This window comes from Rhizomucor pusillus, assembly GCF_041956525.1.
Source record: "Rhizomucor pusillus strain CBS 183.67 unplaced genomic scaffold VTP01scaffold_2, whole genome shotgun sequence".
NCBI classification, from domain to species: Eukaryota; Fungi; Mucoromycota; class Mucoromycetes; order Mucorales; family Lichtheimiaceae; genus Rhizomucor; species Rhizomucor pusillus.
The window spans coordinates 2,028,956-2,053,999 of record NW_027192144.1 but is presented as its reverse complement, the minus strand read 5'-3'; the positions used below and the strand labels follow the sequence as shown (position 1 = coordinate 2,053,999).

At 43.6% G+C, this 25,044-nt stretch overlaps 12 protein-coding genes and 1 non-coding gene across 13 annotated transcripts; 5 read left to right on the top strand and 8 right to left on the bottom strand.

Moving 5' to 3' along the window:
- Positions 1-1,769: 1,769 nt before the first annotated feature.
- Positions 1,770-2,252, top strand: VTP01DRAFT_4943 (uncharacterized protein; the record flags this gene model as incomplete). The annotated part of the gene is made up of 2 exons (XM_069383680.1): positions 1,770-1,975; positions 2,036-2,252. 2 exons carry the CDS (start codon positions 1,770-1,772, stop codon positions 2,250-2,252), a joined length of 423 nt encoding a protein of 140 aa, XP_069244357.1.
- Positions 2,253-2,614: 362 nt separating this feature from the next.
- VTP01DRAFT_4942 (uncharacterized protein) lies at positions 2,615-3,055 on the top strand (the record flags this gene model as incomplete). The annotated part of the gene is made up of 2 exons (XM_069383679.1): positions 2,615-2,687; positions 2,808-3,055. The coding sequence occupies 2 exons, from the start codon at positions 2,615-2,617 to the stop codon at positions 3,053-3,055; spliced, it is 321 nt and encodes a 106-aa protein (XP_069244356.1).
- A 513-nt stretch (positions 3,056-3,568) lies between these two features.
- VTP01DRAFT_4941 (uncharacterized protein) lies at positions 3,569-4,705 on the bottom strand (the record flags this gene model as incomplete). The annotated part of the gene is made up of 3 exons (XM_069383678.1): positions 3,569-3,865; positions 3,934-4,492; positions 4,563-4,705. 3 exons carry the CDS (start codon positions 4,703-4,705, stop codon positions 3,569-3,571), a joined length of 999 nt encoding a protein of 332 aa, XP_069244355.1.
- Positions 4,706-5,163: 458 nt separating this feature from the next.
- VTP01DRAFT_4940 (uncharacterized protein) lies at positions 5,164-10,723 on the top strand (the record flags this gene model as incomplete). The annotated part of the gene is made up of 10 exons (XM_069383677.1): positions 5,164-5,348; positions 5,406-5,565; positions 5,629-5,812; positions 5,876-7,933; positions 8,012-8,139; positions 8,207-9,569; positions 9,632-9,945; positions 10,019-10,150; positions 10,215-10,546; positions 10,609-10,723. The coding sequence occupies 10 exons, from the start codon at positions 5,164-5,166 to the stop codon at positions 10,721-10,723; spliced, it is 4,971 nt and encodes a 1,656-aa protein (XP_069244354.1).
- A 649-nt stretch (positions 10,724-11,372) lies between these two features.
- On the bottom strand, positions 11,373-13,245 carry VTP01DRAFT_4939 (uncharacterized protein; the record flags this gene model as incomplete). The annotated part of the gene is made up of 7 exons (XM_069383675.1): positions 11,373-11,567; positions 11,623-11,856; positions 11,907-12,060; positions 12,165-12,265; positions 12,458-12,609; positions 12,687-12,761; positions 12,834-13,245. 7 exons carry the CDS (start codon positions 13,243-13,245, stop codon positions 11,373-11,375), a joined length of 1,323 nt encoding a protein of 440 aa, XP_069244353.1.
- Positions 13,246-13,257: 12 nt separating this feature from the next.
- On the bottom strand, positions 13,258-13,596 carry VTP01DRAFT_4938 (uncharacterized protein; the record flags this gene model as incomplete). The annotated part of the gene is made up of 1 exon (XM_069383674.1): positions 13,258-13,596. The coding sequence occupies one exon, from the start codon at positions 13,594-13,596 to the stop codon at positions 13,258-13,260; it is 339 nt and encodes a 112-aa protein (XP_069244352.1).
- A 301-nt stretch (positions 13,597-13,897) lies between these two features.
- VTP01DRAFT_4937 (uncharacterized protein) lies at positions 13,898-14,415 on the bottom strand (the record flags this gene model as incomplete). The annotated part of the gene is made up of 2 exons (XM_069383673.1): positions 13,898-14,221; positions 14,275-14,415. The coding sequence occupies 2 exons, from the start codon at positions 14,413-14,415 to the stop codon at positions 13,898-13,900; spliced, it is 465 nt and encodes a 154-aa protein (XP_069244351.1).
- Positions 14,416-15,651: 1,236 nt separating this feature from the next.
- VTP01DRAFT_t13 lies at positions 15,652-15,722 on the bottom strand. The gene has a single exon. It is a non-coding gene; the product is annotated as a tRNA-His (tRNA).
- A 1,896-nt stretch (positions 15,723-17,618) lies between these two features.
- Positions 17,619-18,368, bottom strand: VTP01DRAFT_4936 (uncharacterized protein; the record flags this gene model as incomplete). Its single annotated transcript, XM_069383672.1, has 3 exons — positions 17,619-17,699; positions 17,759-18,125; positions 18,175-18,368. The coding sequence occupies 3 exons, from the start codon at positions 18,366-18,368 to the stop codon at positions 17,619-17,621; spliced, it is 642 nt and encodes a 213-aa protein (XP_069244350.1).
- A 210-nt stretch (positions 18,369-18,578) lies between these two features.
- On the bottom strand, positions 18,579-18,941 carry VTP01DRAFT_4935 (uncharacterized protein; the record flags this gene model as incomplete). Its single annotated transcript, XM_069383671.1, has 1 exon — positions 18,579-18,941. One exon carries the CDS (start codon positions 18,939-18,941, stop codon positions 18,579-18,581), a length of 363 nt encoding a protein of 120 aa, XP_069244349.1.
- Positions 18,942-19,617: 676 nt separating this feature from the next.
- VTP01DRAFT_4934 (uncharacterized protein) lies at positions 19,618-20,302 on the top strand (the record flags this gene model as incomplete). The annotated part of the gene is made up of 2 exons (XM_069383670.1): positions 19,618-19,752; positions 20,030-20,302. The coding sequence occupies 2 exons, from the start codon at positions 19,618-19,620 to the stop codon at positions 20,300-20,302; spliced, it is 408 nt and encodes a 135-aa protein (XP_069244348.1).
- Positions 20,303-20,415: 113 nt separating this feature from the next.
- On the bottom strand, positions 20,416-20,821 carry VTP01DRAFT_4933 (uncharacterized protein; the record flags this gene model as incomplete). Its single annotated transcript, XM_069383669.1, has 2 exons — positions 20,416-20,525; positions 20,593-20,821. The coding sequence occupies 2 exons, from the start codon at positions 20,819-20,821 to the stop codon at positions 20,416-20,418; spliced, it is 339 nt and encodes a 112-aa protein (XP_069244347.1).
- A 1,994-nt stretch (positions 20,822-22,815) lies between these two features.
- Positions 22,816-24,770, top strand: VTP01DRAFT_4932 (uncharacterized protein; the record flags this gene model as incomplete). The annotated part of the gene is made up of 8 exons (XM_069383668.1): positions 22,816-23,083; positions 23,268-23,339; positions 23,394-23,539; positions 23,597-23,704; positions 23,758-23,907; positions 23,966-24,047; positions 24,099-24,304; positions 24,360-24,770. The coding sequence occupies 8 exons, from the start codon at positions 22,816-22,818 to the stop codon at positions 24,768-24,770; spliced, it is 1,443 nt and encodes a 480-aa protein (XP_069244346.1).
- Positions 24,771-25,044: the final 274 nt, after the last annotated feature.

Below are 25,044 nucleotides of genomic sequence, written 5' to 3'. Positions count from 1 at the left end.
TCACGCAAATTTGAACGGTATTTTCATAAGGTCAATGCTGAGAATTACAGCCTATTTGAATCGCAAATCACGCATGAAAAGCGGAAAGAAATGTATCGGGGTCGGATGGGTGGCAAGCATGAAATCATTATTGTATTTGTAGATTGTTTTTTAACGAGATATTCTTCGCCCAACATTACTATCAATTCTGTGAAATAAGAAACAATACGTAGCTAACGTAACCTTCGAAGAGCGGAAAATGTTTCTGATATTTCGTAAACATACTCGAAACTGTGCTCAGAGTTTAATACATTTAGTTGTAACGTGAACATTTTCTCTTCCCGATGCAATTTGCGAAATAGTAAGCGCAAATTCAGTGTTTTTATAACTATCTGAGGTGTTCTTTAATATTATATTGTCACAAGAAGCAGACCAAGGATTACGTACATGCATTCTTTATGAGTATGAACTATATCTATACACAAACGTCATCTACAATCTATTGGTGGAAAACGTTCATTATTCGATACCAGCAATTGTAAAACAAGATTCCCAAAGTAGCCCGACATTGAATTCCTCATGCTTATAAAAGATTGTTAGTCCAATGTTCCTATACTTCCAAATACTCGGCCCATACCTTCAAGACAGGCGGACAGACAGACAAACTTGCAGTAAAACTCTCCACTGGTACACATATGGTTTACGCCAACCGTGCCATCTGTCCTTTACCGGGTGTCTTTTACAATGTAAAAGTTCATCCCAGAAAGTGAGTGGAGGGTACAGTACATCAATTACTACCGTGCTGTTGAAACGATAGTCGTCGATGAGGCTGCTAGTTTATAGTCAATCTTCTGGGGAAAGGAAGGAGGAGCAGCGTCGGACTACCGCTCAGCTTCTCCCAAGATGCAGTCAAAATTTATTGGAGCCGGCTACTCTCCACAATGTCGGAGCATTAGGATATATTGCCGCTCCTGATCCTTCAGCTAATTGCAGCTCTTTCCTGGGTCATGTTGCGAGATATGCTCAACTCTCATGCGCGAATCTTGAAAGTTTTCATAATTTCAGCCTTTCGACAACTACTCAATTTGGGTATTTCTAAGGTCTCGAAAATATGATGAAACGTTGTTGTCATCGTCATGGACTGATAAGCCATTCTAAGTATGAACAACTTCTCAACCGCTCCTCCCATCGAGGTCGTTGAAAAGTAACGCTATCACCGGCGTTGTACCACCATGAGTACTTTAGGTAACTGGGACATTTTATGCAAAGCAGGTTTCTCAGTTTCTTCTTACAATGTTCCAAAAAGTCAAGGACAAACACATTTACAAAACCTAGCCTGAAACCGCTCATTTACTTGATCCACCATTTGATTATATTTCTTTCGCCGAAGTCACCAATGTTGGCAAAGTACTAATCAATATCAACTACCAAAGCATTACGAGTTATTTCGTTACCAAGAATCCGTCCAATGGCAGCGCGATAGCAGCACTGAATGCGTTTAACGTAAATACCTTGACCATATGTACAGTAAAATAGCTTTTTAAGTCGTATTTAATACATAATAGAAACGTGGAAACTCTGCATCAAAGTTTTATGCCATTTACACTGAATATTGGCGTCAAAGAGAAGTGCGCACCATCACTGAAAGGACTCAAAAGCGGAAATTGGAGGTGGTGGAGGAAATCATTGCAAACACTTGTGATTATATTACATCTCTGTCGAAAAAAGTAAACGCAGCACTGGCCATGAATGATATGCTTCTTGAGTATTGACGGAAACTTCCTTGATAGATGTGTACAAATTCTATACCATCTAGCTCCATACCTGCGACCAGCTCCAGTTCTACATCCGCATCCAGTTCCATACCTGCTACCACTTCCAGTTCCTCATCTGCATCCAGTTCCGTGCCCGTCTCAAATTCACATGCCACGAAAACCATCGTGGGTAGAAAATCCCTTCAAGACGTCATCAAAGCTTCAAACTATGTTTGTGACGAGCAAGTACATTCTTTCAATATGTTGCAACTGGAACTAATCTACTAGTCTCATCTATCTAGATTGTGCAATATTCCTATCCTTCTCATTGACGATGACGGTGTCTGTGAACTTGTGAAGGATTATCTTGGAGAAGACTATTTCTTGTCTTTGAGAGCGTGCATGCAGTTACCAGAACGAGCCATGTCATCTCCTTGCGAGCAGTTGCTGTTAATGATCGACAAATCTCCTTCCAGTGTCATGTGTATCAGGGAAAATCAGGACTTTGACTCTCGGTGACGAAATGACCTTCGATCCGGTTGTGCATTCTGACCTTAATTTTGCCGAAGTGTTGTTAACACATTTGTAAGAAGAGCTTATCACAAATATCAATGTCTAATCTTTCGATCGCATGCATTTCTCTCAGCTTTAATCAAATGATCAGCCCTCGGAACCCTTTAGTGCACCGTACCCTTGAGAGAACAGCAGCAGTATACACCACTGTCACCATCATCAATAATCTGTTTCTATCTTCGAATGACATTATTGATTTGACATGGTATGCATATCTGTTCTCTGAATATAGTAGACTGCACTGTGATGCGACTTTTCTCCTTTTTTTCTGTTCAGGTTCGAGAAGGAGACGCAACAGGCAGCACTAAATGGGATGGTGTGGCGTTTGCGGTAAAGAATTGAAGCGTGAATTTGGCGAACAGCACCCCGAAGAAGGAAAAGGTAAGACGAAGCAAAGATGCTCACGAAGATGGTCGATCTAATGCGCTGCACCGAAGCGATTAATTCCGTGCCAACATATCCGATTCCACAGTTCAATCTGCGCTTATTTGGTATTATTAGATTCCCATGCTATGCACATCGTTGTCACCAACATTTACATTTTTCACTTATTAGACAGATCAATCTTTTTCGAAACACTTTACTTATTGGAGGATGACAGCTATGTGAAGAAGACCCATTTTTCAACCATCTGTCCATCTACACCTGCAGAACTGAAAGATTTCGCAGAGCAGATACCCATGATGCTACGTTGGAGAGACGCTGTTGTCGCTTGGACGATCGCCGCCACTAAGCGCATACGGAATTGATTTCCTGTCTGATTCACCACGGCAATAATAAATGTGTTCCTCCAAGAAATATCGCCGCCCTTCGCGACTTTGTTATCATTCGCGTAGGAGAAGTCCGTGAATACAGGTGTTCACGAATATTCACGAAATCTCTGTCAATCATTCGCTAGATATCCTCGATACGATTTCTGGAAAAGATGTTAATCTTCCTGCATAATTTTGAATTGTTAATCTCATCTGTTTCATTCCTAAAGGAATAACCAAGCATATTAACATATGTAAATACAGCACTGACATTCAAAATTCATACTCTCCAACCTCGTAGTTTCAAGGCTTACAGTTATTACAATGTAAAGAATAAATATGTAACTCGCAGTTTCCATATGCATGCATGTCGTCCAAGTGTAAAGACAATCGTTTCAGATCCCAGTGGAGGTCAAAATAGAAGAGTGAAAGAAGTTATTAATAAATATAAGGCTTTTGTTCCTAAAGTACGATATCTCCAGTTTATTCTTTGCAGTGATAATAATACATCTATTTCTTCTTATCATCGGCTGAACCGGTTGTTGGGAGGCCGACATAGACTTTGAAGGTGTCGTATATAAGCCATTGCATAGCGGTCAATGTACCGATCATGACGATACGAGGACCAAGACCAGTCCAGAGTCCTTTCCATCCTAGACTCTTTGCCAGATCCACAACTCCAACCTGCTTTTGACCTGGCTCAGGCTTGGGCAAGTTGTTTAGCTTGGAAACAAGGACGTCGGCAGGGTGGGATACTGTAGCGCATGCAACACCGGCAATGTATCCTGCTGCGAAACTGACTCCCAACTAGCGCCAAAGCAAAATAGATGAATCAGTCAATCCGAAACATATATAATGCATAGTGTGGCTTCTACCTGCTGCAATTTGTTGTATTCTTGTTTCGGCTTAGACAAGAACGTCTTATATATTATCTCAACCGTTGTTTCAAAGGATGCAAACTTCATCATGGTATATGGGATTTGGCGGCCCCAGAGAGGAACGATACCTTTGTAGAATCCAGAAAATCCTTCGTTGGTACTCATCTTGTTGAAACCTTCCAGTACTGAGCGTGCAAACGGCGGGTATGAGGTTTGCTGCCTGACCTTGATAGCTTCCCAAGGACAAAGGAAGATATCGGCAAAGAATTCAGCGCTTGCAGATGCACCCAGATACAGGAAACCTCGATATTTGTGTGCATTTTCTTCACCGACAATTTGTGCATACTTGTACTTGAAGTATTCATACAAACCGTATTTGCCGGCTCCTTGGAAAGAATAACCGATAAAGGTGGCTCCAAATCCGGTAAAGACACCTGACGCTCCTTCCGCCTTGCTTATCGTTCTCCAACCATCGATGACACCCTTGTAGAGGTCTGGCTTCACTTGCAATCGACACTTGACGAGGTCCAGAGGCGTCATCGCCAAATGCGTCGTACTGCGTGGCATTGAGGACGAGTCAAAATAATACATCGTGCTTCTGCATATTATCCATGTCAAGACTCTACCCGCATGCTAGGACACCACCGATGCCACACATAACAAAGTAGCGTGTGCTGTTAATCTCTATTGGACTTGAGGGTGCAAACGGCCTCTTTTCCTGAATTGAGGCAACGAAATACTTGGTCACAGGGTGGGAAGAAGCAGACATGTGGGAGAAAAGAGCAACGAACCGCATAGACAAGGGGCGTAGACACGGCCCTTTTTATGCATGCCCTGCGGAAAATTCTTTTAACCGTTTTGTTCCTTTCAAAGCCTAAACCCCTTCACAAGGCCCTTCTTTCGCCCGTCTTCTAACAGCACTAAAGTTCGATCACAGGTCAACTGCTGTTTACAGCTTTGTGTATGTGAATCATATGCTTAGACATACCGATTGAATATAATTAACACCATCCCCATATTACGGCTTCGTAGTATGTCTACAATATACATCAGAACCTACACATTCCTGATCATCATTTGAATGACGTCTTGTTGATGCCGTATCACCCGGTAGATTAATCACCCGGTATTCAGTGGCTTGACCTTGAGACGGCTTTTGATGCTCGGCTGCAGTTCCGAAGAGAGAAAAATTGAGGACCGTTTCTCTGCTGTGTGTCCAGCGTCGTCATGAACATCTCGTGTCCCATTGGATCACAGATCGACAGTGTCTCCTTCTCGCTCTACGAGCCGGACGAGATTCGAAAGATATCTGTCAAGCAGATCGTAAACCCTGTTTTATTCGATGCTCTCGGTCACCCAACAAAGGGAGGTTTATACGATCCAGCTTTAGGTCCTTGTGAACGGTCAGCAATGTAGGTGCTTAAGTTTACTAGGACCATCCCCAAATGTCTAATGATAATCATTTATAGCTGTGGAACTTGCTCTCAAGATCATTTCAACTGCCCTGGTCACTTTGGTCACATTGAGATCCCCATTCCGACGTACAACCCATTGTTCTTCGATACTCTTTATGCCCTCTTGCGTGCAAGATGTGCTTGCTGCAACAAATTTCGTTTGAGTCGATACAATGTAAGCATCGATGGAAATGATACGGATATGAATGACAAAGTTTTGACTTGGGCACGTGACTAGGTCCAAAAAGTTGTCGCGAAATTGAAGCTTTTGCAGCATGGTTTAATTCGAGAAGCTCAGGCACTCGATGATGAACTTGGAACCAAGAAGAAGGAAAAGAAACCGGAGTCAGACAACCTCGAGGACAGAATGGAGGAAGAAGGAAAGGCTTTGGATATTGAGGATGAGCTCATTGATGGCATTGGTAAAGTGTTAAAAACATATGAATTAGCGATGGAATATTGACAGTTGCATTTTACAACACTAGAAAATTATGTCAACAAATGTCTCAACGATAAGGAAGCTCGACGCTTCGCGAGCGAGAACTACAAAGTTACTGTCGTCAATGACGCTCGCAAACGAATTATGCAGGAATTCATGAGAACATGCTTGCAAGCGAGACGTTGTGGAAATTGTCAGGGCATTTCCCCTCCTTTGAGACGTGACGGAGCAGCCAAACTTTTCCAACTTCGTTTGTCAAAGAAAGATCGAAATGCAATGGAAGCGAGACGTAACAAAAAGGAGAGCGAAGGCGATTACGCTGACGAAGGAGACTTCATGTCCCAAACGGCAGAGCAGCGATTTTTGAATCCCTTGGAAGTACGAAAACATATACAGAATCTTTTCCGTGAAGAGGCAGAAATTACGACTCTGCTTTTTGGAGCGAGAAATCCTAATGTGCCATCCCAAGTACGACCTGCATCCTACCACATGTTCTTTATTGAAGTCCTTGCAGTCGCACCAACTCGTTTCCGTCCTCCGTCTGTAATGGGAGACAAGGTCTTTGAATCCCCACAGAACGCTTTACTCAGCGGTATTTTGCGGGCATGCCACCGAGTACGTGAGCTGTCAACCGAATTGCAGGAAGCCAAAGAAAAAGCCGAACATGACAAGACTGCAGTTGCTCGCACGCAGACGATGTTTGTGGATAACATTATCCAGCTCCAGCACGCTGTAAATTCCTTTATCGACTCCACAAAGAACCCAGGCAACTTTGGAAAAAATAACCAACCTCCACCTGGCATCCGTCAGGCGCTCGAAAAGAAAGAGGGTCTTTTCCGTAAGCATATGATGGGTAAACGTGTCAACTATGCTGCTCGTTCGGTCATTTCTCCTGACCCGAACATCGAGACCTCCGAAATCGGTGTTCCTCCAGTATTCGCCAAGAAGCTCACCTATCCAGAACCAGTAACAGCTCATAACGTTAAAGAGCTTCGCCAGGCCGTTATCAACGGTCCATTCAAATGGCCTGGTGCAACTCACGTTCAGCACGAAGATCAGTCTGTCGATGTACTTGCCTTGCTGAGCTTAGAATCCCGTATTGCGCTTGCAAACTCGCTCTTGGCTCCACGAGCGACACAATCGGCACAACCTAGCATTAATCCCTATCCAACACGCACGCAGACACTCAACAAGAAAGTCTTTCGTCATCTTCGTAACGGCGATATGCTGCTATTGAACCGCCAGCCAACTCTCCATAAACCATCCATCATGGCTCACAAAGCCCGAGTGTTGCCTGGTGAAAAAACGATTCGTATGCACTATGCAAACTGCAACACCTACAACGCCGATTTTGATGGTGACGAAATGAACATGCACTTCCCGCAAAATGAAATTGCACGTGCTGAGGCTGCTTTGATTGCAAACACTGATAACCAATATCTCGTACCTACCAGTGGTAACCCTCTTCGTGGTCTGATTCAGGATCACGTTGTGTCTGGTGTATGGATGACCTCACGCGGAACCTTCTTCAACAAGGAAGAATACCAACAATTACTGTACGGATCTCTGCGTCCTGAGGAAGACGGTACGGGTAATGGTCGAATTTTGACTCTTCCCCCTGCTATATGGAAGCCGAAGCCCCTGTGGACTGGCAAGCAGGTTATATCTACGATTCTTCTCAACTTGACTGTCGGCAAGTCCCAACTTAACCTGACATCCAAAGCCAAAGTACCTGCACGTTTCTGGGGACCCAATGGCAAAGAAGAAGAGACTGTGCTTGTCATGGATGGTCAGCTTCTTACTGGTGTATTGGACAAATCCCAATTTGGTGCTTCAGCGTACGGTCTTGTCCATTCAGTGTATGAACTGTATGGCCCTGAATCGGCTGGCAAGATTCTCAGTATTTTCGGTCGCCTCTTCACAAAGTTTGTCCAAACGCACGGCTTCACTTGTAGAATGGATGACTTGCGTCTTACCGAAGAAGGAGACAAATGGCGTCGTCAACTGCTGGATGAGGGCCAAAACCTCGGTCGCGAAGCTCACCTGGAGTATCTCGGATTGGCCGAAACTGCAAAGACTGCAAGTCCAGAGACTCTTGCTAGAGGTAAGTGAAAGAGAAGAGATCCGCTCCTTGTGGATATACTCAAAAAGTTTACTCATCACATTGTTTGCTCGTGCTTAGAATTCAAGTTGCGGATGGAGGAAGTAGCTCGTGACGATGATAAGCTGGCTGGTTTGGATAACGCCATGAAAGCCAAGGTCAACAAGTTGACTTCATCCATTACTGAGAAATGTTTGCCTAATGGCTTGGTATGTATTCAGAAAAGAATGAAAAGTTACTGACAAATTGTCTATATTCACACTGTAATTTTAATAGGTTCGTAAATTCCCTGATAACGACATGCAAATGATGACCGTATCTGGTGCCAAGGGTTCCAACGTCAATGCGGCTCAGATTTCATGTATGCTTGGTCAGCAAGAACTGGAAGGTCGTCGTGTGCCTCTCATGGTTTCTGGCCGTTCTTTACCCTCTTTCCGACCGTACGACACTAGTGCAAGAGCTGGTGGCTACGTTGCAGGCCGCTTCTTGACTGGTATCCGACCTCAGGAATACTACTTCCACTGTATGGCCGGTCGTGAAGGTCTTATTGATACAGCTGTCAAAACGTCTCGCTCTGGCTACTTGCAGCGCTGTTTGATTAAGCATTTGGAAGGTCTGAGAGTACATTATGATCACACTGTTCGCGACGCAGATGGCTCCATCTTGCAGTTCCATTACGGTGAAGACTCACTTGATGTCATCAAGGCCAAATATCTCAACGAATTCAGCTTCTCTGCACACAACTTTGAGACGCTCTCTCAAAAGTACAACCCCAAGGCAGCACTGAGCACACTCGATACCAAGGAAGGCGAGGAGTATGCCAAGAAGGCGCTCAAGAAGCCTCTCAAATATGACCCAGCGTTGTCCAAATACAGTCCTTCAAGACATCTCGGTGTCGTATCTGAAAAGTTTGCGTTGGGCATGAAGAAATACATTGAACAGAATCCCGATAACATGCCATTCACCAAGGATACCGAAAAGACAAAGAATAATGAGCGCTTTAGCTCATTAAGCAAGAGCAAATTCAGAGCACTCATGCATCTGAAATATTTACACAGCTTGGTTGAACCTGGTGAAGCTGTTGGTCTCTTGGCTGCTCAGTCCATTGGTGAACCATCAACTCAGATGACACTAAACACTTTCCATTTTGCTGGTTACGGTGCTGCTAACGTTACTCTCGGTATTCCTCGTCTGAGAGAAATCATCATGACGGCCGCTCGCGTCATCAAGACACCAACTATGCTTTTACAATTGAAGGATGACGTTACATCTGAGCAAGCCAGCAAATTCTGCAAGGCTGTCAGCAAGCTAACAATGGCACAGATCATCGACAATGTTTGTGTCACAGAATCTACTACAACAAAGTCACCCGAAAACGACTACCGCCGCTCCAAGATCTACACCATCCGTCTCAACTTGTTTGCTGAAGAAGAGTATAAGGAGGAATACTGCGTTGACTCTAAACGTATCAAGGAGGTGCTGGCCACCACTTTCATCAAAGAATTGGAAAATGCTATCCGCAAGGATATCAAGGATACCCGCAAGTTACAGAGTGCGGACATCTCTCAAGGCCACAAAGCACGTGACGATAAGGAATCTGATGTTGATGAAGACTCTGCGCCTGTTCAAGCTGGCTACGGTAAGATCTTTTGAATACCAAGCGAGTGATCAGCAACTATTCATATTGTATTCCATTTTTAGCATCGGATGAAGGTGAAGGTGATGCCACCGAGGCTCGCCTAGCTGCCAAGACTAAGCAGCTTGCTTCTTACGATGAGCCAGATGAGGACGATGCAGAGATGGCTGATGCTGGTCGCAGCTTGGAGGCGGAAGAGGCAGAACTCGAAGCAGCAGCAAAGGCTGCAGGCGACGAGGATGAGGAACAAGATAATATGGATGAAGACAATTCCGAAAATACCAAGCATTTGGACCGCAAAGCTGTCAAGGAATCCAAATATGTCGTACGATGGGAATTTGATGAGGAGAATGGTGCATGGTGCGAAATGGACATGAAGGTATACATATATATTTCGGTCTATGCAAAGTATCTCCTTCCCTGTTTGCTAAATATTTTAATTTGCTGCACAGTTCCCCGCTGATACAAAGAAGATTCTTATGGTCAGTCTCATTGAAAAGATCTGTCCGAAGGTCGTTGTGCATGAAATCAAGGGCATCGAGCGATGCTTCGAATATAAGAACCCTGCCGAGAACGATACTTCGGTAAGATTCTACGGAAAACTGACAAACATAGATTGTGGTTTTGCTAAAATATAATATCCTTTAGAAACGTCTGCAAACTGAAGGTGTCAACTTGGTGGGCATGTGGCGCCACAGCGACCTTATCGACGTTAACTACATTGATACAAACGACATTGCTGCGATCTTACGGACGTACGGTGTCGAAGCTGCACGCAATGCTATCATCAAGGAAATCGGTGGTGTCTTTGGTGTCTATGGTATCAAGGTTGACCATCGTCATTTGACCCTGATTGCGGATTACATGACTTTTGAAGGCGGTTACAAGCCATTCAACCGTATGGGTCTTCAATCCAACACTTCACCGTTCCTGAAGATGAGTTTCGAATCCACATGTAAATTCTTGACAGACGCCACCCTGTAAGTATCTACAAAGGTCGTTGGAAGTCTTATTTTCACTTAAAACTAATGATAATCTGCAGCCATGGCGATTTCGACACGCTGGAGTCGCCTTCAGCACGAATTGTAATGGGCCAAGTTGTCGAAGGTGGCACTGGTTCCTTTGAAATCTTACAACCTCTCACCGCAATCGCATAGAAGACATGAAATAGCATCTCACGAAATAAAAGTTAATATTGCATTTTTCTTGTACGATCCTTGGCCGTCAATGGGATGTGGTGCAGTTATACCTCCTTCCGGCTGCTGGTAATTATATAACATCCCTTCCGTAAATTGCATTGTAAGGAGGAAAATATGGAAAGACCGCAACGAAGCTGGCTTCTTGCCAATCCATGCGATCATTTGCAAAATGTATGATGCCTCTAGTGGAGTAGCTTTTGATCTTTTTTTTTTACTAGTTACTCTCTAAGTATCACAAAATACACTCTCTATTAAAAGAGCGCTTACGCTTCGCTTCGCTGCGCTTGGTTTGCTGAAGCTCATGGCTGATCCGAGTCTGTAGAATAGACTCACCTGGCCTTCATAAACCTGAATTCGATGGGGCTTTGCTTGCATCGAGGTTATCATTTAATGCGGATTTCACTGCAAACCTTTTCGGTTACGGGGAAGGAGCGCAGCGAGCCAATTGCAGGGAGCGTAGCGACCGCTGAAGCACTTGTTGTACATAAATTATCCTTTGCTAAAGATTACGCGGGATTGCAATAATATACCTTGCGCGATACTCCGTATTTTGACGTCTCTGTTTTATACAATGAACATGATGAAGCTGATGTACATCGTGTGTGCTTCACCTATATGGTGAACTGCTTGGAAAATAATTGTACATCCCTTGGAATGCTGTTTCTCTGTTAACTTGATTATGACGGGATCTGCGACGTTTGCAAGTGTCATCGTTGGCTGCTCGTAACGGTACTTCTTTGATTTCTTCCAAATTTTCTTCGGCAAGCTCCTTGATAATATCGCAGGAATCCTTCAAGTGTTGCTGATATAGACTTCGATGAGCTTTGACACCCACAAAGTTTAAACATTTGACTTACCTGCATCGTCCAGAAGAGCTGCATAGATTGTACAACTTCTTGGTTCCGCTTATCGAATTCAGTCCGTACGATTGCCTTCGTTTCTCTTCTCAAAAGAAACAAATCCTTTTTGGGGTTGCTTATCGACCACAGCCTAATCTTGTTCTCCGTAATATTGTTATTGTCATTGTCATTGTTATTTACAACTAGTCCGTACGCAACGCTGGGCATACCCAGGGCATGAACAAAGTATTGCTTCAGTTTTGAAAAGTTTCAAAGGAAGCATGTTCATATTGTAGTGCAACAATCCTGATCAGTGCAAGTAATCCAAACTTGGCCTTTTCATGATCGAAACCTGATTTTGATTTGTCTGCCTGCAAGTATGCACCGGATGTCTCAAGGATTGCAAGCTCGATTTTGTCGTTCGTTCCCAAGCGTATCACAGCATCCGTTTTGTAACTGGTAGCCGTTTTTGTTTTAGTTACATGGTCATTGACGTTAGCTGTTCTTCTCCAGGATAGAATTCCAGTAACGCTGGCATAGATGACACCATTGCACGAAACATTAAATGGATCAAGGCGTTGTTGTACAATGATTCGGAATGTTTGATTTTCGCAAGATCTCGATAAATATCGCGAGACCTGTGCTTTCCATTAGTTTCGCTCTATTTATAGTATCTCGAGCTTACAGAACACAGGGCATCTTATACATAAAATAGGTTTTGCTTTTTTTCTTCTTCGAAGTTCATAGGTCATATTCAGGCCTGCCGATTCATCTCGTCCGGCGCCTCCTAGTCATTAAAGCTCAGATATTATCGATCATACAATCAATCCACATATAATATAAAAGGACTAACCGCATCCAGGCCTCGACCGAGATGCTGTCTGATGCCGCTTTCAACTTTGTTTATTGCAATGCCGTCCGAAGTGTCTAGCTTTTGATAAGCATGCTGATCCATTTTCTCTTGACGAGATCCCACTGCCGCACTGATAATCCCATTTTTCAGGACTATAGTTGGATGTTAGAATTGTCGTCAACAATCATCGCTCCACCACTTCACTTGTACAGCAAAATGCTCTCGTTACGTTTGGCAGCTGAGAGGAATTCTAGCCAAACTTCCATCAAGTCCTGCTCACATGCTGCCGGTAGCAAGTACAAATCTGAAGATGGCAAAGGAAAGCTTGGATGTCCTCAGAGGTACGAGATGTAGGCCAAGTTTTCATATTCATAACTTTTAAGTTTCTCCGGACGTATGGTATTTGCGTGTATGCAGAACCCAAGAAGGTACACGCACTTTTGTGCAAAGAAGCACTTCTTTTCCTGCAAACTGAGGTGAGCGCCATTTAGTTGGTGAATGACAATGCGGACATGATTTGCGTGTTCTGCAATGGTTTTGGAATAGACAATAATATCATCCACAAACGTTGTCACGAATGGAAGATCTCGAAATAGCTTATCCATGGCACGTTGGAATCTTGGGAGGATAGGTTTCAAGCCGAAAGGGCAGCCTCGGAACATATAACGTGTTTCATCAACAGAAGTGAACGCGATGTTGTGTCTATCTTTCTCATCAGTCGGAAAAACGAGTGAAGGTACTAGCGAGATCAAGAGTATTGTAGACAGCGGCACTTGCAAGTTTCTCATAAATGTCTCCGATCAATGGAATGCGATGACGGTCGTCGGGAAGATGCTGGTTGATAAGGCGAGGATCCAGGCAAGGTCTCTTTCTTGTATATTTGCCATTTGCGCCAATGCTAAAGGGTTATTCCAACTATTGTCTGCATTTGCGGGGATCTCTACGATGGTTCCATCTTCGAGCCATAGCTTGATGTTATCTTTCACCATGTTATATAAAGAGTCAGCAATATGATACTGGGACCTATGACAGACGACGCCGAGAGGTGTAGGAATTTGCACCAAAGCTTCCGGCAAGGTACACAGAGATGTATTTGGAACTTGTTTGTTCCACTCCAAAGAAGGTTGAATCGAAGCCATGAAGGTGGTGTGGCTCTTCTTTGGTACCAGCGGGCGAGTCGTTTGCTGTCAACTCATCGTCGATTACCTCCATTTACGTTGATTCATCCGAGTTTCGATCGTCGATCCCAAACGAAGGTGTGAGATCAGTGCCAATGCTAGCAACTTTGTGAATTGCCAAGTGCATGACTTTCAAACGAATGACGAATAAACCGACCATTATACCAGACACCCAATGGTTCGGTTACGCCTATGCGACCAAGTTTCACTAAAGTGGTCAGCCATACGATGTTTATTTAATGCCGTTTGGTGGAGTCATAATCTATAGATGAGAAGTTGCGCCGGGGTCGAGAAGCGCAAGTATGCGTTGCGATTCTATGGTGACCGGTATCAGCACTTCATCCTTTATAGCTTCGACCTTTGAACAGGTTACGTTCAGTTTGGACTTACATGGAAGCATGTTGTTCAGCGCCTTAAGGTCCATGGCATCTCTATTGGCCGACCGCGCAATGCGTTGTTTTCCTTTAGCAGCCCTTGCTGCTTTGGCGATTCTATATTGCTCGCAACGGTGGACTTCCGTGTACGGGCGTTTGAAATATGTGCAGGGACCCTTTTGGTGTTCGGATTTGCTTGATGCAGTGCGTGGCTATTTGATTAGCGTGCTAAATCTTGGAGTAGTATATTGTAAATATTGGTCACGGTTTCTGTTTTGCTCGTCATCGAGCTGGAATTCTGACAGGAAGTTGACGGCTTCTTGCAACGAAATCTTGTTAAACCGCTTGCCATATCTTGCGAGCATGAAGTTTCCTGCGGTGCTCCAGTGTTTAGACCTTTGATCATGTGCGGGATGAGGACGCGAGTATCGGTTTCAATGCCGATCTCGATTGCTTTTTGCAAGTATTTTTCATGAAATCAGCGGCAGATTCATTCTTTTGGCGAAGATTAAAGACATGCAGGCAATTGAGCATTCTTGGGAGTGTCGAAATAAGCAATATTTTCTTTGCGAATTTCAAGCCGGGTTAAACTCCTATCATATCATATCGTTTGCTGATCATTCAAGCATTTGGGCAATTGAGTTTTCCAATGCAGGAATATTTCTGCAGAAATATAAACAACTTTATTTGGATGCCATTTCGGGCTTCCTACGATCTGCAAAGCAGCGTTGCGTCGTGGAACTTTCTCTAGACTAAGCAAGGTCAACTGATGATGTAGTTGTAATTGGAGAGGAAGACAAATGAATAAAAGTTGGAATAACGTATAATGTCATGAAATTGGTTCTATGGTTTATTGGTTAAGATGTGATGGATACATATATGTGCAATCGAGTGCGTGTAGGAACAGAAAATAACAGTAGAAAGTGGGGACAGGAATAAATCCAGTGAGATTGAATCAAACTTTTATTACGATTGCAATAGCGCTCCATATTTAAACTCGAACTCTGAATGTGCCACACGCAATATAACTTACTGATCCCGCTCTCGGCAGTGTCACCATACATCAGAAGTCCTTTGTACTGAGTCCTAATGACTAGAATGTTCTGGCGAGGGATCATGTACGTGGGTGCGACTAGTGATTGTCACTAGCGGATACGACAATATATCTTCTAGCTGCTGCAGATGTATGTAATATCACAGATATGTGAAATATTTGGACGAGAAGGGGAACGTTAAATACTATGAGACTTTGGATAGGTGCTTCTAATGGAATAAGGAGCAAAGGATTAAGTCTACCAGTAGATGATTGTAAAAGAGGGAGTTCTAATTGTTGTACCATCTCCATCATTATTGAACATTGATCAAACCAGGTGCTTAAGTGTCGGTTTATTCTTTTGAGTCTAAGGATATTTATATGTTCTGATATTCAGTGTAATCTCAACACAGGGAAAGTCTAAGGTATATAAACGAAGGTTTGTGTGATGGAGATAATTTCAAAAGGATAAAGCGTTGAAAAGGGCGACCGTATAGCGGCGAAAACACGAAAAAGATAATAAACGAGGTTCGTGCACGACACTACAAAGAGACTAAAAAAGAAATGGTCAAAAGCGTTTGCTACAAAGGCAAGAGCATATAGACACCATGCCGTGACCTGGAATCGAACCAGGGTCAGTGCGGCCACAACGCAATGTACTGCCACTATACTATCACGGCCGTCCTGGTACCCTTTTCCAGGGGGGGTTTACAGAACCTCACTTCCCGCTAACCCTACGTGATATGTACTTCGTTTTTCCCCGATGTACTCCTTCGTCTTCATTTGCTCCAGCTCCTGCCAGTTATGGTCTGATGTCTCCCCCATTCCTTTCCTTCTTTTTATCCTCTCTTTCCTAGGAGGTTTTTCTCAGTTTGAGTTTTGTCCTCCTCTCCCTTCCCTATCATCATGTAACTCCGCACTCCCGACATTCATGTAAAATCCGTACCTTTTTTTCCTCTTGGTTCCTTCGACAGAGATTTTTTTATTATATATACCCCCTCCCAATCGCTCAACAGGCAGCCTACAATGCCCTATGCGGCCATGGCATCGCCCTAGAATAAAAGAACTATAAACTATACTATCACGGCGAGACGATGCTTCGTCGTCTCGAATTTAATTATTCTGGCCAATAAATCACGTGACCACTGACCATCACCCACCACCCACCACCATGGCCACGTGACACCTTCATATATATGCGCGTCCCTTTCCTACTTGCAGCCATGCAAATCTTTTCAATTATCTCAGTTATGTTGCCCAATTTATCTGACCACTTATGGTTCCTCTATGTCGACCTCAGTTGTGTTCCACGCATTTCCGTTCCACATTCACTCATCCATTCCCTCTTGATGTTATTCATTTATTCCATCAGTTTCTACGTGTAAACCTTCCATTCCGTTGGATCCTTAACCAAATGACGAATTTTGTCTTGCGGAGAGAGAAAGGACTTCGTTATTTCTCGACACTTCTTCATGCGTCATAAATAGATTCCCACAAAACAAAACTCAAATTTCTTATTGCTGTTACGATTAGTTTACTGCAAGTAAGGAAATTCATCTACGGAGGTAGTAAACTAACGTGCACTCTTGTTTGACAGGCGATTATGAATAAAAGAGACTTAGAGATATTGCGTTATCACCGGTTTTGCGACCGCATGATGTGTGAACAGTGACTGACGTTTTGTGCTTTGAGCGATCTCCAAGAAAGGCGATTGCAAATGAAACGACTCTTGACTTCGAACAGGCTTCGTTTCCTTTGAAGTATTGTAAGCGCGACTATGCTTTTTGAAAAAAAAAAAGTCGATTTGGCGAGCGGTGGATACTACGACGAGAACACCTTCGATCTTCATCGTATGTCCATATGCGACAGAAGGCTTACATTGGACAGCTTACAAACGATATGAAGCTGGAATGCAGCTATGAAACACCATCTCGTATATCTTCTCAGCGCAACTACTCAGGTCGCTTTACTTATTGAACTGTTTTTTTTTTTTTCGCTATCAGGGATTTGAACACTCTATCATTCTCATTCGACTCAGTTGCGGGCGACTACGAGGAAGCGAAGAAAAAAAGCTGTATGAATGAATACGGACAAGACGATCATCGTTCGCTTGTATCAGTTTATGCTGCCGACAAGCCTAGGCATTCAAAATATATCATGCATATGAGCAAAATAAATAGAAGTCATGGATTGTTTGTATAAAACATGCTCTATTATGTGGAAAATAACATTCTAGTTGATATATATGTAATAATGACTGTATATAACGGAATATAAGAAAGGAAAAAAGAGGGAAAAAAGGAGGCTAGGAAAGTATGCAAAGGTATTCTTGGTAAAAAGTATAAGAATCTATAAGAATGCAGTTATGTGAGTAAACATCTAGTATGTACGTTGAAATTGGATATACCTTTTTTTTTAATGATCGCTGACTTTAATCTTTCGAGGAAGATCCATGATTGCACAGGCGTTGCTGTCCAGGATCTGTACTCCCACACCTGCGTACTGTCTGTGTACAGGCACGATGCACTCCTTGGAAAAAGCGGCAAAAGATCTCTGGTATATGTGCAGACTTGGATCTAAGTTGCTGAAGGATGGCCATTCTTGCGGGTATGGTTTGAGCCATTGGACGAACGCGAAAAAGTGTGGAACGCTGTAGCCTGCGTATACGAGGGTGTGCTTGAAAAAGTACAAGACTTGGCAAGGTCGGCTCTCGAACCTGGCTTCGTTTTGCGCCTGGTGAACGGACTTGAACATATGCACTGGTAACAGTGTGCCGAGACATCTTTGAAATGAAAAGTTGACCGAGGATATCGATCGTAGGCATCTTTTGGATGACATCGATGACTGTGCTTTTCTTGCTGGGACGTCCGACATTGCTGGATTTGTATGCTGATCTGAAGTGCGGACCGTATACGTCGTTATAATAATCGACCAGGCACTTGTAATGGTCGTCGTCCATAAAGACCTCGGTACCAATGCTTAGTGAATATGTAAATGGCGGTAACGGCTCGAAACCCTTGTATAATATTGGTGTCAGGCCTTCAGATGCTTCTAGGAAAGCTGTATAATCGAAATCTGTGGCACTTGTGGAGGCTTCGGAGGTGCGATCAGGTCGGCAATGGCTTCTCCAACACCAAATGGACACGCAGAATGTCAGCTCCCTGGTTGTCGCACAAGAAACGGCGCAGGAAAGTCGACTCGAATCGCTCCTTCTTGTTCGTCTGGACGTTCTTTAATAAGCCGTTATAGCGCTCGAAGCCGAATAGCCAGTAGCCGAAAGCGGGACCGTTCAGAGCAGTTTCAAGCAGATATCCATGCAAGTGCATGTTTGGCGTGATTTCTGGAGTCTTATACAACTCTTTACAGCTTTTTCAGAAGTCCAAAAGGTGATCGTGTGTTATGGCGGCATCCGTTCGTGTCAAGGACGGCATGGTCAAAATCCGGGCTGCACGGACGAAATGCATCCAGTTCTATAAATGGCGCGTCGACAGGCGTGCCTTGAGCAGCAGTGGGGACAAAGCAACCGTCCATATCCTCTAGTCGTCTGAAGTCATGAACGCAAAGCGAGAAGCGATCTTGCTTATGGATATTTGGTATTCTGGGGGCAGCTTGATCTTCTGCAGGCTTGCTTCCATGTCTTGAAGGTCCTTATCTGTTAGCAAGGGCTTGTTGGAATCGATGGTGTCTGGGAAGCGAAGCCAAAGATCAGCCATGCGCTTGGCAGTGCCGGCGAAGAGGTGGTGCATGGGATCCACGATGGTGCAAGCAACGGGATCGAAGTATGGTAAGCGATGAAATTCTGACCACCGTGTGCCAGTTTCGTGTCCAATGGCTCGCCTCATTGCCGGATATGTTGCAGCCTTCCACCGTGCAGCAGCTTCGGCGTTACCCTGCTTCATTCGTGGTGCCTAAGTGTCTTGATCGAAGTTCGAAGAGTCCCTTTGTGTGGGATTGTTTGCTAGTGCGGGGAGCTGCATGTTGCATTTGTGGCGGGCGTAATATGAGCGAATGCCCGTGAACCCGGAGACGTTTCTTGCAGCAGGAATATCGCAGGCAACAATCAGGAGAGCAGCACGGATTTTGACATTAGTATTGCTTGCGGCCTTCATATCAATGCCGATGAAGAGTTTCTCGAGCTCGTCCACCAAAGGTTGGAGATAGTTTTCCTTCTTGCGACATTCGGACCGAGGCAGGTTGTTGATTACAAGGTGCACAGCGCCGCATGGTTGGAACAATGAGTAACAAGAAATCCAACCAGTCCACGGCTTTGGTGTTCGATCTGTTCAAAAAGGATTTCCAGGTTCCTTGAAATGCTGTGGCTATATTTTTCTTCGATATTTCAATGTCGCTCATTATTTCTTCAGAACTTCTGGCTTCACAAAAAGGGATTCTTGTTTTATAGAGTGCCATCTGATGTATATCGCCCTTGGATCAAACTGGAGAATTGATGGCTCTCACTATGACCGAGAAGGTGCATTTTCATCCCATCCCCAAAATCTGGCAATATAGTTAACGTCAATGTGCATTTGTTACTTGCCACCGGTGATATTCCAGCCGTTAAAGCTATCATCAACCATGCGGGTCATATGTCATATTCCGGTTGCCAGATCTGCCGAATTGCTGGAGAACGACCAGAGGGTGGGACTGGAATGTATTTCGTTCCCGAAGAAAACGATGCGACGTGGTGTACCGTTGAAGGCTTCCAGATTGGTAATGAGTATGTCGAATAAGAGTTACCAAAGCATGCTTTTGCCAGCAGAAATAACGTGAACTTCAATCAAAATAGAATGGTCTTTTAGCTCCAACACTATTTGCTTTCCTTCCATCATTCAAGGGACCCGTATCCAACTTGGCATGCATTCCAACCGATAATAGACTTTCAAGTTCCTTCAATATAGGCTTTAAAGAGCTTGCCATAAGTCTTCCGGTTTATTCGGCCCCGGAATAAGACAGAGTTGAAGCATGTTCTTTTCCTATATCTATTCAGGCCAGACTTAACTTATCATCAAACAGCATCATGGTCATAAAATTACCTCATAGAAGGCGGAAAATTGAGAATAACGGCATCTACTATAGTCATTGCACGATTCGAGCCATCGAAAGGCTGGAAACCGTCAATATACAGCGTAAGCGCAACATGGTGTTCATTCTGAAAGAGGTCATCGTCAAGCATGTCCCCATAGATACCGGTATTATGTCGCTATCGATGTCGATAGGCAAGAGCGGCTCTCGTTTCCTGATCGTAAAGCATGAATGCTAATTGCTCTCCGAGAGACAAATACGGCATTGTCGCTACAGGTGTTTTCCTTGATGAGTTTTCAGAGATATACCGAATAGATTTGCAGAATTTACATATGTTGTTATCATCTTCGCTCACGAAAGCATACAGCCATTACTGCAAACAGCATATACCGTTGCTTGAATAGGGTAAATGCCGGTCACGAGTTTTTGGCTAACGTATGTTGAAGGTAAGTATTCATGATCTAAATTAGACATATTAATTGTTAAATCGTATAAGTCACACGTTATCCAACTTGTCATCTATCGTACCGGGATAAAAACCTGTTATCGTTTTGTTGAAAATGTTTACGATTTCCTGATGCGCAGCGCATGGTAAAGCGTACTTAACGGCGATGCTCCGCAGTTTGACAGCGATAGAATGTGTAATTGATGATAAGGATGCTTTGACATCAAGCGTATAGAACTTTGCCAGAGATGAAGCAGATGTCTGCAAGGAAGTCTGAACTCGGTGGATAGTATCGCTTTGTAGATCCCTCATTGAATGGGTATTGAGATTTTCATTGCCTATTTATATTACAGTCTGTTGAGGACGTAAGGCTGCTGTTATGCAGTGATGCTGGTCGTTCTCTGTCTCTTATAAACTTGCATCGGCGGCCTCTTCAGTAGAAATGCTGTCATCCCATATGTCACATATATATAATCTTGATCAGACAGATATTGTCGCGTCGATCCCTCGCCAGTCATTAAAGATCGTCTGATTAAGGATTCACCGAGAGGGCGATTTTCGTTCCTGGTATCTGGAGCAGGAATTTGGCGTAGGGAAAGGTTCTTTTCATTGAGACGACGATAATGTGCTTTTGAGTGTTTAGGAAACAGATCCTTTCGAACAGGCTGCTTGCACCTTCCACATGGAATGTATGCTGTATCAGAGCCAAAGCTGCTATGCCTTTTCGGCAATTTGAGCTTTTTGTTGGTCTGGCCGCTTCGCTATCCGTGCCTTTAGAGGGGACGAAAAAAAATAATAAAGAAAGAGAGAAAAGCTGAAAGAAGGATTTCAAAGTTTTGAATTTCCTAGGAGTGAGTGCTTTCTTATTGTTTTTCTCCACAAAATGCCTCCAAAGCAACAGAAAAATACAGCCAGTACAAAAGCGGCTTTTACGCTTGTAAGTCAGCTAGTCGAGACTAGCAAACGAATGGAGGAAAATCTAGACGAGCAATCAGAACAGATACAGGAACTTAGAACAGAACTTCGCACCTTCGAACGCAGGGCTTCAGGCGATAAAAGAACAATTGAAAGAATACATCCCCTTTGCTAGCAGTTCAGAACCACTTGCCAATTCTGAAGAGCATAAGCAAGCTTTGTCAAATAGATCAAGTACAACAGAAAAAACGTACTCGTGAAAGACCCTACGACATCGTCAATAACAAGCGAAAAGCAAAGATTCTCAATACGAGAATGCTCATGAAGTATTTCAAGGATGAATTCTTTGACGGCAATCAAAATGCAACTAATAATGCTATGGCAAACCTGAAGCCTCCTTTGCAGGATACTGTAAATCGATTACGTGCTTGATCTCCAGGGAAAAATTTCAGTAAGTCATGTTCTGAAATCAGCAGCACAGATCAAGAAATCGCTGTGACATGTTTGGAAAGTGCTAGTAAGCAGGTAGACATACATATGCATGAATGCATCAACAGTTGGATTGCGAGATGGTTGCTACAATACAAGTGGGGCAATTGCTATCAGTACTGGAAGGACAAAATCGTAAGTGCCTAGGTGCTCCCTAGTGGATCTGTTTTACGTATCTCATTGCAAAATTCCTTAATCTAGAAAGAGCTGAGGATAACTATAATGACAGCAATGAAGACGCAGAAGGAAGGCACCCAGAATCAGAAAACAGCGACGAAATGTATGCTGCATATAGCGCAACAAAGACATTCATTTACCTTCCTAACCAAACGAGAGTGCCATAGATGTTTCTTCTGCCGAAACTTCAGGAAAAAGGCGAAATAAATAGGTACGTGGCTTCAGCCAAGCGTTTATTGTAATATCTCGATAATCTGATATATTTATTTCGTCCATGTCTATAAACATTACGTGTGTAGAATATGAAGGCTTGAATGAATGATAATAATCTTTAACGCAAAGGTGTACAAAAAGCTTTATCATTGCTCTTTTGTATCGTATCAGCTTAGCCACTAAGAAGCTTGAGATAATCCTAATTAATTGAAACGAGATCCCAGGAATTATCCTTTGCATTTAAAATTTTTTCATTATATACACCTTTTCACCCAATAAAGCAATGCTCTGAGGAAGTCATACATATGTTTTTCTTTTCTCGGCTTGTCAACTTCAGGATTGGAGCATTTGCCTCGTACAAAACTTGGACCCAGGCATTGAGGCGCCAAAGATTAACGCGTCCAAATTTATTTCAGCGTATGTTCAAATTAGAGCAGAGCATTCAAGACCGGAGTTTTCATAGCGTGGCCTTACTTCGAAAACTGCAGTCGTTCCTTTCTCTTACCGTGATCATGTCTGAGAGCAACCAGACATCGAACAACGACATTTCGATGAGACAAGATCCTAATAGCACTGATACGACCGATTTACCACCGAATGTCATTGCATTGAACATCAAATCTCTGGAGCAACAAACGAAACCGGTCAGAGTTTCTCGAGATGCATCAGTCTTAGACCTTAAACAAGCCGTACAGACTGCATTTCAAGTAGAAAGTGGACGCCAGCGACTCATATTTCAAGGAAGAGTTCTGAAGGATGAAAAGACCTTGGCGGATTATGGTATGTGGACATTATGCGATTGCAGTAAGACGATCAGCACTCTGTCCTGCATCCTCGTGCCTTACGCAACAAAGTTGCAGTGAGAGGCGAGGAATGTTACGGAGGACTCTTGAAAATAAGCTGCAATTGCATTTATCTACATTGGGTTGCTTAGGCAAGCATTATTAATCTCACTCTTATGTAGCGAATCTCGATAACGGCAAAGTTGTTCATCTAGTAGTCCGGCCCGCTGATGCTCCCCAGAATCCGAACAATGGTACATTGATTTCTACAAGGAGGAAAATGCATTAACTGATAAAAACAATAATAGATGAACCTCGAGCTCAGAATGACAACCGACGACCATTTGGACGAAGTTTACCGTTTCCTCGTATGTTTCCTACCTTTGGAGGAAGATTTCCAATGCTGGAAGGCGGATATACTGTTATAACTGTCGATGTTGGGGACCCGAGTCCGGTAAGGAGTTATCTGAGAAACGGTAATAAAAATATCTACTAACGAAATGGAACCCAGTTATCGTCTCTCATGGATGGATTCGGAGCAGCACTGGGTGTCGGAGGAGTGCCAGCAAACAGTCCAAACCGATCAACCGCTTCTACAGGGGAGCGAGAACCACCCAATGTGAGTATTGATTTGGGAAAGAATGCTTTTACTAGCTACTAAACCAGATGTAGAGCAATCAATCAAATACACGAGCAGCACGAAACTCGCCAAGCACAACTATACCAAGATTACCATCCGAAGCTGGTCTGGGATCGAGAAGCATTTCAGATCTGGGTTCCCTAAGTCCGGAGGGACGAGCATTTGCTGGTCTGCCTTTTCCTGTAAGCTGATCCTGCAAACAACGTTGCATGCGTGCAACCAACTAAATTTTGCACATAGCCGTCAGTTGAAGTCCGCCTGATGCGAACAATGAGTTGCATACGGAATGTTAGAAGGATACTGGACACTCCATTAGATCAAGGTGAGTAAAAGACAGGATCAAGTCGATAACACATAATTAACTGGATGATAGGTATAATGGGAATTGCAACTGCATCAACTTCGTCACCGGAACAGGCACAGGAAATAAGATCAAGATTGCGGAGTAACGGATCCAGCCAGACAGCTGCCGTAGGTGTGGTTCTGGATGAACTATCGAATCTTATGGTGGACGTCATACCAAGACTGAGAGAAGTCTCTGATGCGTTACGGGAAGGCGACCAAACAGTATCTAATGAGGTAAGCTGCTACATATACACTTGATGGCCACTAAAGACTTACAGTGATCCGCCAGGACAATGTACAATTATATCGACGAGTATTGCGTACGGCACGTGTAATACAGGGAATGAGCTTAATCAACCATTTTCTCGGCTCAGTATTGGCAGCTGCAGATATCAGTTTCCGCCGCAGCCGACCTCGATCCCAATCGACCACCGGTTCTACGACTAGACTGTCCTCCGCAGACGATCCTGGAAGTTCTCAAGCTGACAGGACTGAAGAGTCAACAGCTTCGGCAAAATCACAAACCAAGGAGGATAGAAAGGCAAAGGAAGATACCGGAGAAGGGTCTTCGGACGCTCAAGCAACCAACCGTGGCACAAAACGCAACAATACCGACATAGATAATGAAGAGGAAGCTAGTTCTTCCAACTTGGCTTCAAAAAAGTTGGCGAAAGGGAAAGGACGGCAAAATGAACGCTAATTTCGTCTCGCTTATACCAATTCAAATACAAATTGTTTTCCACAAGCGATTGCATGACAAAGTGTTTGAGTTTCGGACGAGTGGGACCGTACCAGGAGGACAGATGGATGCACCGCATTCCCTGTGAAATAAGCTGAAATTCGGGTTTTCGCATCACAGTTGAATATCATGGAACGTCGTCCTCTCAATCTTAGCTTTCTGATCAAACTGACTACATCCTTGTAATTATGTAGAGCATGCTGTTTGTCATATAACTCATTAATAGAGTCTTGGA